Genomic DNA, 13,499 nt, shown 5'->3' with positions numbered 1-13,499 from the left:
CCCAAAGGGTCATGAATAGTCAGATAGACATGACTGAAAACTGACTAAACAACAAATGACAAATGGATAGGAAGAGCATTTTAAAATATTTTATACATTCCTGGCATCGTGCTAAGTTCTGGGAATATAAATGAATGCATATACAAAGCATGCAAAGCATTAGCCTAAACACTGGGAATCCTGGATCTTAATGTTGAACCCCATGAGTGACTGAACGTCTGGGAAACATTGATGATAAAACCCTGGCAGATCTATGCATCTGGTCTTTTCAGTTATGAACTCCTACTCTACAGGGCAGACCCCCCAAAGCTTGGGATGTGTATACTTGTATGTATTCGTATCCATTAGAGTTGGAAATTCAGGGGAAGTGAAGGAATTGAAAATAGGATGGAAGGGTTGAGGACTCAGGGTGATAAGGGACAAGACTGAGCAGAACTAGGAAAACTTGGCTGGCTATTTTTCTCTTCCTGCTCCTTCTGGAGAAGGAGATCCACTAGGGTGGAAGACTGGGTTTACCTTCTGACCTCTTACCCTCTACTCTTTCCTTTTCCTCTTTGTTGCTGATGGGACACAGGAGGATGGGAGAGAAGAAGTAATAAGAGCAGAGATCCCATTATGTCTTTCCTTCCTCTTACTTTCTCTCTTCCCTTTACTGTTACAAAATACTGGTAACTAGCTGTACTTAGACTGGGGAGGGAGAAGTAAGGTAGCTGGATGGCTTTCACCCCCTTTATCTCCCTCCTTCCTTTTGTCTTCACAGGCCTGCCCCCTCCCTTCCCCAAGCCTTCTTTCCCTCCAAGGATTCTGGGCACTGAGATGATGGAACTGGTAGGGGTGGGATGCTTCAGAGGAGGGTATGTCAGTGGTTGGCAGGGTCTGTAACAAAGAGTTGAGTGGAAGGCTTAGGTAAGGGATGAGAAAGCAATATCTAGAGACAGCCCCAAGGAGAGTTCCTGAGACACTATGTCTGGAGTAACACTTTGTTGGATGGATATAATTGTTAGACATAATGATAATACTAATAACATATGTAGTTTTAAAGACTACAAAATCATTTTGCATTTTGAGCTTCACAATAACATGGAAGAAGTAAGCAGTGTAAGCATTATTTTTTCCCCTTTCTTGTTAAAAAAATTGTCTTTTGCCTTGTTTTTTTTTTTTGTTGTTGTTAAATTTTCCTTCTTTCAATTACAGGTAGAAACAATTTTGGGCAATTGTTTTCTGACACTTTGGGATTGAGATTCTCTCCTGTCCCTCTCCTGGAGGAGGCAAATAGTCTAATATTGGTTGTACTTAATATAGGTGTTATTACCATTTTACAGAAGAAAAAAGTGAGACTTAGTGAGATAAAGTGATCATATAACATAAGTTGTCATCTGCCTGAAATTGAAGCCCGTATTTTCCTTAGATGACAGCAAGAAGGGGATTAAAGTATCTGAAGGTTGTTCATGAGCAGAAGACCTCCGGAATATAAAAGTGACCCAAATATGTTTTAAAATCTTGTCAATAGCTCCCCCAAAGCATCCTCTGACCTTTCTGGGTAATTATTTCCAGGAACTCCCAGTACACAAAATTGCATCCTTGGCAGATGTCAACTCATCCTGCCTCCATCACAAATGGCCTTTGTGCCCATAAATCACAGGCATCCAGGTGTGCCTGTGCCTAATGACACACCTGGTACTCATTAACTCTGCATTAATAGAGAGGTTAGAAAAAGTGCCTCTGGGATCAAAGGAATGGAGATGGAGAGCTGGAAGGGACCTAAGGGCTTATGGGTCCAATCCTCTTAGTGTAGGATCTGCTTCCCACATTGCTTGTGCACACACATATTGAAAAGTCATTACTCTCTTTTTAAAACCCTTTAATTGATACTAAGTGTTGATTCTAAGACAGAGGAGTGGTAAGGACCAGACAGTTGGGGTTAAATGACTTGTCCAGGGTCACACAGCCAGGTAAAATTTGAACCCAGGACTCTGGGCCTGGTGCTCTATCCACTCCGCTACCTAGCTGTCCCAGTCATTATTTTTAAGGGGCTATCATATGCCAATGTGCACCTGGCACTTACAGAATTTCACACCCTGACCCCAGCTGCCTTTCTAGCCTGATTCCACATTTCTCTGGCAACATGGCAAAGCAGAGAGACTGCTGGATGTTAAACACAAATTGAGCACAACTTCTTCCACCTTGTATTAAGCATTAGCTCACTAATGAAAGGACATTTTGCTAAATATATTCCCTATCCCAGTGGCTCCTCCACCTGAATACTTTGTGTGGTAACATCTGTTCAGAGCCATCTTCTCTAATCAGCAAGCCTTCCTACATCTCCCAGCCCCTTTGTGGTTTAAGAATATACAGTATACGAACATATAAATCCCATGTAAATTTATCTAGGCAGCTCTGTGGATAAAGCACAGTCAGGAAGATCTGAGTTCAAAGCCAGTTTCAGGTGCTTACTGGCTATGTGGCCTTAGGCAAGTCACTTAACCCTAATTGCCTCAGTTTCCTCATATATCAGGTGATCTCTAGAAAGAAATGACAAACTGCTGTAGTATCTTTGACATGAAAACTTCAAATGGTGCATGAAGAGTCAGACAACAATAAAAACTCACTTAGCCAAATCTCTGCCTGTGTGGACAAGGCTTCCTGGCTGGCAAACTCAAGAAACTCTAATATATTTCATACTTTGGGGGTCCTGTTCCTGTGTCATCTACATGGATATAGAGGCAGTAAGACAGCTTGTAGTCTTGCTCAGACTCTAGTTAGAAGTCACTTAATATCTCTAGATTGCAGTTTCCTTTTCTCTAAAATTCCCCAAAGATTGGATTCAATGATGTTTAAGGTTCCTTTTAGTATCAAATCTATGATTTGACTCAACATTATGGTTGAGTCAGACTGGCCTTCTAACTATTTTTCCTGCACAGAAATTTATCTGCCATCTCTGTGTCTCTGAATTGGCTGCCCCCCAATCCCCATGCGTGAATTTCATTCCTTCATGTCTATCTCTTTGAATCCTTAGCTTCTTACAAGTCTTAGTGAAATGCCACCTGATCTTTTCCTGATCTCCTTCAGCAGCTCATGCCTCATAATACCCCTTCCCATTACCTTGCATCTCTATTGTATCTATTGACCATACATCTAGATAAGAACATTGTCATCTCCCCCCATGTGGATTATAATCTCTGGAAGATCTGTTCCAGGTTTGTCTTTGTCTCCTCAGTACCTAGGACAGCGCCCGGCACAAAGTCTTGTTAAAAAAAATGATTGGTGATTGTTTGATGGATTGATCTGGCCACAAATGTTGTCATAGAGAAAGATAAAAAAATAGAAAGTTCACTCTAATCTCCCACCCTCACCCAGATCCTGTCAAAGCTCACCCCAGGACTTTATAACTGTGAAATCCAATGCTTCAATGAATGCTACCAATGGGATACATACAATGTTACTCATTCACTAAGAACAATATCTACATCCACTTTTAAAATGAAAATTGGACAAAAATCTAGAAACACACTCAATGAACAGTGGACTTGAAGCTTTGATGGATCCCATGAATCAAAGCAAATAGGAAAGTAAGCTTACTGTAAACTGGATTTGGCATCCACCCATGATGTAATCTAAGAAGGAATGCATCTTGTGGATCTGAAAAGAAGGAATTGGAAGAATTCTGATTAGTAACAGTATAGTCTGCCTTGTTATTGATTTGAGAACTGAACTTGGGACAGTCGCTAAAAGGTAAGGGTGAGCACTAGAACCATTGCAGGAAGAATCTCTGTTATTTTCATTTCTCAAGTGGCAAGATGGGAAGAGATAAGGGCAAAGCACTTAAAATAGTTACTTTTCTTCTATTTTGGCCAATTGCAAAAGACTGCTTTGGATGCAGTGAGAAGAGTATTGGATCCAACTCAGAAGGTAAGACCTCAAGCCTTCCTCGGGATCCAACCCTGTTGGACAGCTCCACCTACACATTCCTTTCTTGGCATGTCCCAAATATACTTATACTCAGCATGTCCCAAACTGAAATCATGGTCTTTGTCCCAGCCCCATCTTCCTCCCAGCCTACAAGGATGTAGGTTGAATCCTGAGGGTTCAAGATTGGCATTTTATTACTGGAACCAAGAAGCAAGATGGCATGGTGAATAAAGAGATAACCTTAAAGCCAGAAAGACCCACATTCTGCCTTGGACATAAACTGACTGTAAGACCCTGAGCAAATCAAATTCAGTGCTCTGGGTAATTCTCTAAGACTTTAAGTTGCAGAGAATGTACCAACCTTCAACCAACTTTCTTCATTGGGAAAATGGGGACACTAAATAAATATATCTGTGTTGACTTAGAAAAACCACATATTGAAAAATACCTGTGATCTGATTCATCTGTCTATCTATCCATTCATTTATCTATATCTATCTATATTTCTATCTATCTTTCTATCTATATCTGTCTATCTGTCTATATACTTATCTTTCTCTCTGCCTACCTACCTTCCTGCCTGCCTACCTGTCTGTCTGTCTATCATATTTTCTAATTATATTTTAATCTGATTTGGACTATCCTTGGGAGTGCATTTCTTCCCAACACCAATGAAACCAAGGTTCAGTTCCTACCTTAAATTGGCATCATATTTTTGAGTTCAAAGGAACATGATATTTTTGTTTTCTTTCTTTCTACACACAGGTAGGAAAGAAATGATAATCTCTTTCTTTACAGAAAAGGAAACAGAAATATAGATAGGATAAGTGGCCTCACCAAAGTCACATGGCTAACATCTGCCTAAAATGCCTGAATAGTAACTACCAATAGAAAACAAGGCAAGCTTGGGAAATTATTGGTTATTAGCACACAGATATTATCCTCCTTAAAGAAGCAACTCCTTCTGGGTACTTTATCTTCCTTCTTGGCTTTCAACTTATCTTTCTTGCCCCGATTTGTTATTCTTCTATTTTCTTTTCAGGACATTCTGATTAAGATATAGACAGAAGAATAAAGATGATCCCAGGAAAGAAGGACCAGAAGCCTCTAGTTTCTCTGCCTTCTGTTCTCTCATATTAACATGTCTTGATTTTAGATTCAGGACACTAAAACTTGAATCTCAACTCTGCCATTGAGTAGTTGTGCGACCCTGGTATTAGCATTTCCCATCACTGGGCCTCAATTTCCTCATTTGTAAAATGTGAAAAATAACTTTTGTACTGCATGTCAGGATTGCTGCAAAGAATTTTGAAACCAGAAAGCCCTATTAAATTGTTGGATTTTTATTTTGGTGACAACTTCCTCCCACCCTCTTGACAACCTTCTTTGAGACCAAAAGGGAGGAAAAAGTGTTTGTCATCCTACCTTGCACAAGTTCAGAATAACCATGCCCGAATTCTTGTAATTCTTCTTCTTGGCTTTGTACTTTGGATTTATGCATTCCCACTGTACCTGCAACAAGATCAGTCACAGCATGAGAGCCACCCACACAAGGAATAAATTGAGCCATCAAGAGCAAACCAATGTGCTCCAAGATTAATACAAATGTCAACAAAAATCTTGAGTCAATACCAAGGTGACAGGGTGGGCAGTCCAAGAAACAAATTTTGGAGCCAGGAAGATGTAGTCTGGGTGAGTTCAGGTCACAGAGGAGAGGCAGTTGTAGAGGTAGATACATTAATAGTAAGGGAACATGGTCCTGGCCTTAGTCTTCTGGTGTTTAATGGGATAGAAAAGGAATTAAAAGATAAGAAATATTGAGGAGTCCAGACTGAAGGCTCCAGGAAGTTATTGACCCACCAGAATGAATGTATAGCATTTATCCAAGTAACTAACTGTGCTCTGAATTCGCATTAGAACTGAATGGAGTTTTTCCTAGATGATGAGAATAGATACAAAGCCCTCCATAAACTGACTCCTTCCTAACTTTCTAGCCTTCTTACATCTTATTCCCCAACCATGGACTCTGCAATCCAGTGACACTGACCTCTTGTTCTTCCCCCAATTCACTCATCTCCCAGTTCTGGGCATTTTCACTGGCTGTTCCCCTTGCCTGTAATTCTCTTATACCTCATCTTTGATTTCTGGCTTCCTTCAAGTACCAGCTACAAGCTTACCCTCTACAAGAATCTGTTACTAATTTCCCTTAATGGTAGTATCTTCCCTCTGTTGATTATCTCCAATTTGGTCTGTTTGCATGCAGTCTGCCCCAGTAAACTTTGAGCTCCTTGAAAGTAAAGATTGTCTTTTGCCTTTTATTTTTCTTTTTTGGATCCTTAGAGCTTAGCACGCTAGCTCATAGTAACTGGTTAATTAATGTTTATTAACAAGGAAGGAAAGAAAGAAAGAAACAGTGTCAGGCATTGGGCTAAGTATAAATTCATTCTCATTTGATCCTCACAACAACTCTGGGGTAGGTGGAATTATCCCCATTTTCTAATTGTGGAAACTGAGGCAGTCAAACAGCTAGTGAGTGTCTGGGGTCAGAAAGATGGTACTAGAAAATTGGAGGGGTGTATAAGATATAATCTAGGAAGATATTATATGAAGGCACCTGTTCTTAAATGCTTTCAATCTATAGGCATCTTGGTGGGATATGTTTTAAGGAAAGTAGTGACATTTTGCAGGGAAGTGAAATGAGACCAGTAGGAAGATTACAACATATATAATTACTTATTATCGAATCAATACACCTCCCACCATTATTTATTAAAGACATTATTATGTATGTCCAAAATAAAAATTCCACAGATTATGTCTGTCATCCACTGGTCATTACTCAATACCCTACCAAGAACAAATGCGAAGAATGTTGCTGCTTTTGATGAGACTCTAATACCATGATTCATTCTAAGTTAAAACCAGCCTCTTTGTGCCTCAATCTCTTCATCTGTAAAATGGGGAAAATAATAGTACCTACTTCTTATGGCCATTATGAGGATAAAATGAGATGGTATTTGTAAAGTGCTTTGCTATCTTTAAGCTACTATCTAACAACAAAAATAAACTAATATTATAGAGAGACAACAGCAGATTTTATTGTCCTAAGACCTATGCTTGGGTCCTACTTCTATGTCTTTTTTTAGTTATGTGAATCATCAGACCAAATTCTCTAAATCTCAGTTTCTCCATCTGTAAAATATGGAGTAAAAATACTTGTATAACCAATCCTATGGACTTTTTTTCTTTACAAAGTTCCATTGAGATAATGATTAAAATGTCTTATAGCCATAAAGTTCTATTTAAATGTGGATTGTTGTCACTGTTATAAATAAATTATAAGTGGAAAGAGAAGTGGTATGTGTCCCATACTGGTTCTAGGAACAGACTGGCACAGAAGTCATGAGACAATTGACAATTCTCTCTTAATGAGTGGTAAGAATTGGAAGGCACTGAGATGTGGTGGAAAACGCACTGGCTCTGGAGTCAGAAGACCTGGGTTCATATCTTGCCTTGGATGCTTGCAATTTGTGTGACTGCACACATTTCTTATCCTCCTGTGGTACCTTTTTCCTTATCCATAAAATGGGCATGTTGGACCTAACAGGCTTCTAGCCATATTTCTAAGATCCTCTCATGACTGTGAACAGAGATGCCTCTCTGAACTCTGGGGAAAAGGCTCTCTTACAGACATATATTTCCTCCCCTGAACTTGGCCTTGCTCTGAGTACTCTATGGAACTTCTGCTCTGTTTGCTGGTAATGAGAATTCTAGCCTCATTTCTAAACGATGACATAAGACCAACGAAATCTAGGTCAGCCAGATTGACTCCAGGAAAAATTCAAAACCAACATTGTAAAAATTCACCACAGGGGGACTCTCAGACCCAACAATATTAATGGCATTGATGGAATATGGTCTCTTATGAGAAGAGTGGGGAGGTGGGGGAAGAAGAAGGGACAAGGAAATTCCATGTAGGAAGGGTTAGCTGCCTATGGAATTTTCTCAGAGTACAATTAGATATTTCCTTTACTCAATAGACATGTATTAAGTACCTACTACATGCCTGATCCTGTCCTTAGTAAAGGCATTCCAAAGTTCTTTCACTGAAATCCTCCTCGGATTCCTTATAATGGTGTGGGGGTGGCCCTGCGTTCCAGAAGGCTTTGTCAGCAGACTGAAAAGACCCAAGGCTCTTTCAACTTCTAAATTCAGGATGGCTCATGCTCAGGCTGGCCACTCAGAGAAGGACATTCTGCAAAGTCATACAGGGTCTGAGGTCTATTTGGAGATATCTAGAAGAATTGTATTAATAGTTACTAGTAAAATAGTTGCCATTTGTAGGATGCTTTCCACATTTTATCTCACTTGATCCTTACAAGGACCCTATAGGGGAAAGTGTTATCATTTGTGCCCATTTTATAGATGGGAAAATTGAAGCTCATTCAGGAATTGTGTCTTGTGCAAGGTCACGCAGTAGTAAATATTGTAGGCAGGAATTGAACCAGGTAGCCCTCGTTTCAAGTCCAGTACTCCATCTGCCATGTCACAGGGGCTCTGGGGGGAGGGGGGAATCAGTCAACAAGCATTTAAGTGCCTGCTATGTGCCAGGCACTATGCTAAGGCCTGAGGGCACAAAGAAAGGCAAAAATCAGTTCCTACTTTGGAGGAAACAGTCGAGTGAATAAAGTGGCCATGAAACAATGAGGCACAGGGACACTATGTAGAGACTAGATGGAAAGCCATCTCAGAGAAGGCTGGCAGCTCAGGAACTGGGGGAAGACAAGGCAGAATTGGAGCTGAGTCTTGAAGGAGGTTAGGGAAAATCCAAGGTGGAGATGAGGAAGAAGAGAATTCCAGACATAGGGCACAAGCAGTAGGGAGACATGGGAACAGGAGAAGGGGTGTTATGTGCAAGGAACAACAACAATAATAATGAGCTAACATTGACACAGCAATTACTATGTGGGCAGGACTAGAGTCAGGGAGACTTATCTCCACAAGTTCAAATCTGGCCTCAGACACTTACTCCCTGTATGACCCTGGACAAGTCACTTAACCCTCTTGGCCTCAGTTTCCTCACCTGTTAAATGAGCTAAAGAGGAACTGTCAAACCATTCCTGTATCTTTGCCAAGAATACTCCAAATGGGGTCAAAAAGAGCCAGACGCTACTGAACAACAACTAATTACGTGTCAGACACTATGCTAAGTGCTTTGAACCTCACAACAACCCTGAAAGGGAGGTGCCATTCTTAACCTCATTTTAGGAATGAGAAAACTGAGACAAACAGGGGTTAAGTAATAATTAAAATAACTAACATTTACACAGTACTTTACTGTGTGCCAGACACTGTGCTAGGCTTTAAACTATTATCCTTGAAGCATATAACATATGCATATGATACTTTATAATTTTTGATTCTCAAAACGATCTTGGGAGATAACTTCATTTCATAGATGAGGAAACATGGCAAACAGAGTTTAAGTGACTTACTCAGGATCACACAGCTAGAAAATGTCTGAAGCTAGATTTGAACTTTGGTCTTCCTGCCTTCGGGTCCAGCCCTGAGCTGCCCCAACACCAAGAAGGCTAATATAACAGGATCTTAGTGTGCATAAAGGAGAATAAAGTGTAAGAAGACTGGAAAGGTAGAAAGCTTCCAGTTTGTGAAGAGCTTTAAAGGCTAACTGGAAGACTTCATATTAGATTCTAAAGGAAATAGGGAGCCACTATAATTTACTGAGTAGGGGGAGGGAGGTGGTTAGACCCTTACTTTAGAAAGTTATCAATTTGGCACTTGAGTGGTTAATGGATTGTTGTGGGGAGAGACGTGAGATGGAGATTAATTAGAAAATTGTACAATAATTTGGGTAAGAGGTGATGAAGCTCTGAAATAGGGTAGTGGCTCTTTGAGTGAAGAGAAGGGGACATGTAGGAGATATACTGTGAAGACAGTAATAGCTAGACTTGGAAAAAAACATGTTATGTGGGGTAAGTGCCAGTGAAGCATCAAGGATGATGCTAAGGCTGCAATCCTGGGTGCCCCCAACAATAAGAGGGAAACTCAGCAACACTGATGTCATGCCAACCCTCTTTACATTGATTTTGGTGTCATCTACGACTTTTATGGTTATAAGGATCAAAAATCCTGTGTTCTTCTCTTCCAAATTTCAGAGTTCAAAGGAACCTCATGGCCCATTTGTCAACCATACTGTATCCATTTAACAGAACTTAAAATTAAACATACAAAAAGCAAGAGCTAAGACTAGGAAATGCCTTCCACTCAGAGACCAAGTTGGTCTACAGTAAGGGCAGATATTGTAATTTCCTTCCATTCCAGAGAGCTCTTCAGACTTTTTTCTCATTTGTCTTTTGATTATAGTTTGTTTGTTTTTTTTTAACAAAGGATTTCATATGGCTAGAACTTGATAAGAGAGTTTCCTAAAGCACTCCAGAGCAAATCTGCCTGTCTGAATTCCAAGAATCTCACATCCCCTGAGAAATGGTCCACATCTCAAAACCAGCATTCAAGTACTTTTTCTTCAATCTTCTTCTAAAGTTATAATGAAAACAAATGTCTCGGGGATCACAGAATAATTGGAAAGGACAACTCCTAAAATTAGGCATGCCAACCTTTTAGCGTATTTCATAATTACCATCACTCTCCATTTCCTTGGATTGGGTAGGACCGAAGTTATTAATGAGTTGATGATTCCAGTTTCTGTTAAAGGATTATAATGATTGGGCATGATGCGAGATGATCTTAGTTTAAGGCTAAGCGAATTTAATGGGGACCTGATGGCTGGCTTCAGATAAGTACCCTATAGGAATTCCAAGAGCAATATAGTTTTAATAGGAGCTTCTCAAGCCTTGGGTGGTATTGGTAGGGGGGAAGGATCAGACATCAAAGAGCTTTTCACTTTCAAGTTTTCCAGTATTCTGAAAATCTTAATGTGGTATTGAGTGTAGTATTATATGATTTAATGGAGAGTTTTGGAATCTAAAGACCTAGATTTAAATCCCAGGTCTGACATTAACTATCTAACTTAATAGGATCAAATGAGATAATGCATGTAAAGTGTTATGCAAATCTTATATAAATGCTAGTTATTTTTATTATCTGTGAAACAGTGTACAAGTAATTTGACTTTGTTATGCCTCAATTTTCTCATCTGTAAAATAGTGATATAACCAGTTATAGTGAATTAAGTTCTTTGTTTTTACACCCTTACCTTCAATACTGTGTATTGGTTCCAAGGAAGATGACTGGTAAGGGCTGGGAAATGGGGGGTAAGTGACTTGCCCAAGGTCACACAGCTAGGAAGGGTCTGAGGTCAGATTTGAACCCACGACCTCCCACCTTCAGCCCTGGCTCTCAATCCACTGATCTACCTAGCTGCCCCCTGAATTAAGTTCTTTCTTTGTAAATGTTAACACACTCTAAGAGTGAGCTATAGCCATTGCCTACAACTAACTGTTTTTTTTTGTGACCAGTTTATGACCTTAAGAACAATGATGAATTATATGATAATCATCATCATTATTTTTCAGTCTTCTGAGATGGGCAGGCAGTAGATAGTTTGAAACCTTTATCTTTGGAAAGAATTCCCAAAATGATGAAATCAGAGATATTATAGATTTGAGTAATAGTAATGCTAATAATTTTGATGATATTAATATTGATATAATAAGGATGATCAGTGAAGTCCATGGGTCTTCTGTGCTGGGGTAGACCCATAGGGAGAGTCACATACTGGAGGATATTTATCAACAGTGTCTCTTGACTGATCTAACTTTCCCTTGGTCTTCTAGTAAGGGGCTACAGAGAGATATAGGTTCCAGAGTTTGCTCCCTTCTGTACAGAGTTAAATCCAGGAACTGGCTACAGCCAGTTCACATCAGCCTTTTGTTAAAGCCAGTTGTTAAAATTTCAGGGTGAGCATTTACACCTTTGAGATTGACAAATGCTACAAGTTAGGGCTAAATTTTTTGCTTTGTTGATTGTTTCATCATAAAGAAGTGGTGGAGAAAATGTTAATACAAATTCGGAATAAAAGTATATTCTGTGTAAATTTTTGTTGGTTGTTTTTTTTGGGGGGGGTAGGGGTTGGGGAAGTTGGGATTGTTTTTATTGTTGCTTTCTGGAGAGTAGGTTGCTAAACATTTACCAGCACAGTTCTGTGGGAAGTATACTGGACTAGCAGATCAGGTAGTCTCTCTGATTATTCTTGTTACAATAACAACAAAAACAACATTATATCCTAATACTTTATCCATCAATTATATAGTCCATAAAACATGAAATAACCAGAATATCAAAAGGAGCATGGTATGGAGGAATTGGAGTCCAGGGGTCTGCATTCAAATTTCAGCTCTGGCCTTTACTAATTGTGTGACCTTGGACAAGTAACTTCACTTCTTCTGAATATGGTTTGTTCATCTGTGAAACGAGGCATGTAGTATCTAGAATTTTAGCCAATAAATTAATATTAGGTTATTTCCCTGAAAATAACATTTCTTATTAATGGAACCATGCAAATCCCTTACAAAGAATGAGACTTTCACCATCTTCTTCCTTAAGCAAAAGACCTCTTGTGGGTCCTGCCTTTTTGCTTTTAGAGGAAGCTGTGTCCTCTGAAAGTTCAACCTTTGACCTCTCCTGACAGTCCCCTCTGGTGAATATTCAGAAAGAGGAGGTGGACTTAGAGACCTCACCTCCAACTTGGTTACTTCAACACAGGAAAGATGGATCTTTGCCCAAATAAGGAAAATGCTGATGGATGCTGCTTTAACCAGCCAGGGAAATGTGACTGACCCACCTTACTTTCAAATGGATTAATTTCACCAGCTGGAGAAATATGGCCACCTCTCTAGCAGGTTAAGAATTTGAATGCCTTGGAAAGAGAGTTCTTGATTACAGATAGAGAAGGAGTAGGTCTCCACCCTGCCTACAATGGGAAATTCTCCAAGGTGTGGAGATTCTCTTAATTTCTTAGCAATGAAAGAATGAGAAATGAGTCTGTACCTTAATTCAGAATCAGGAATAGAAAGAATTCAATATAATAGAAATAAACCCTCTCAAGCAGTTGGATTGGAGAGACTCTAAAAAACTCTTAAGCTATGAGAAGCTAAGCCTGTATGATTATAAGAACTTGTCCCAGGACCACCTCTGGGTCACCACTACCACCTTGACCATTATTAGATCCCAAATCCCAGATAAACCAAGACCCTAAACTCAAGATCTTAGGAATAATATTCCAGATCAAATTCCTCAGCCATCAACCTAGGGGACAATCTGTGGAGATACTTCCTGGCAACTGCTTCTGTACCTTTTATCTATTGAAGCACCCAAAGAGAAAGTTCCTCTGTCTGTCCAGTAGTTTGGCAACAAAAATCAATATCACTTTATCAGTGGAAATGACATTATAAGAGAAGAATTAACTGCTTTGAAGTATTAACATTTGCTTTGCTGTTGTACCTAAGGATCATGGCACCCTCCCATCTGAATTGCACCAGAAACCTTCTACATATCCTCTCCTTATTGTTAGAATGTAAGCTCCTTGAGAGCAGGAAATGCCATACTTTTCT

General features: G+C 39.6%; 1 protein-coding gene across 1 annotated transcript in view; it reads right to left on the bottom strand.

Moving 5' to 3' along the window:
* Positions 1–13,499, bottom strand: part of CPNE4 (copine 4) — a 509,113-nt gene that overhangs the window by 50,332 nt on the left and 445,282 nt on the right. The window contains exons 9-10 of the mRNA XM_001369385.4: positions 5,335–5,421; positions 3,580–3,639 (exon numbers count right to left, since the gene is read on the bottom strand). Coding sequence (XP_001369422.1) covers positions 3,580–3,639; positions 5,335–5,421 — 147 coding nt within the window. The remainder of the gene's footprint in view (positions 1–3,579; positions 3,640–5,334; positions 5,422–13,499) is intronic.

This window comes from Monodelphis domestica, chromosome 5, assembly GCF_027887165.1.
Source record: "Monodelphis domestica isolate mMonDom1 chromosome 5, mMonDom1.pri, whole genome shotgun sequence".
Classification (NCBI taxonomy): Eukaryota; Metazoa; Chordata; class Mammalia; order Didelphimorphia; family Didelphidae; genus Monodelphis; species Monodelphis domestica.
Note: the sequence above shows the minus strand (reverse complement) of the source record. Positions and strands in the feature narration are given on the sequence as shown.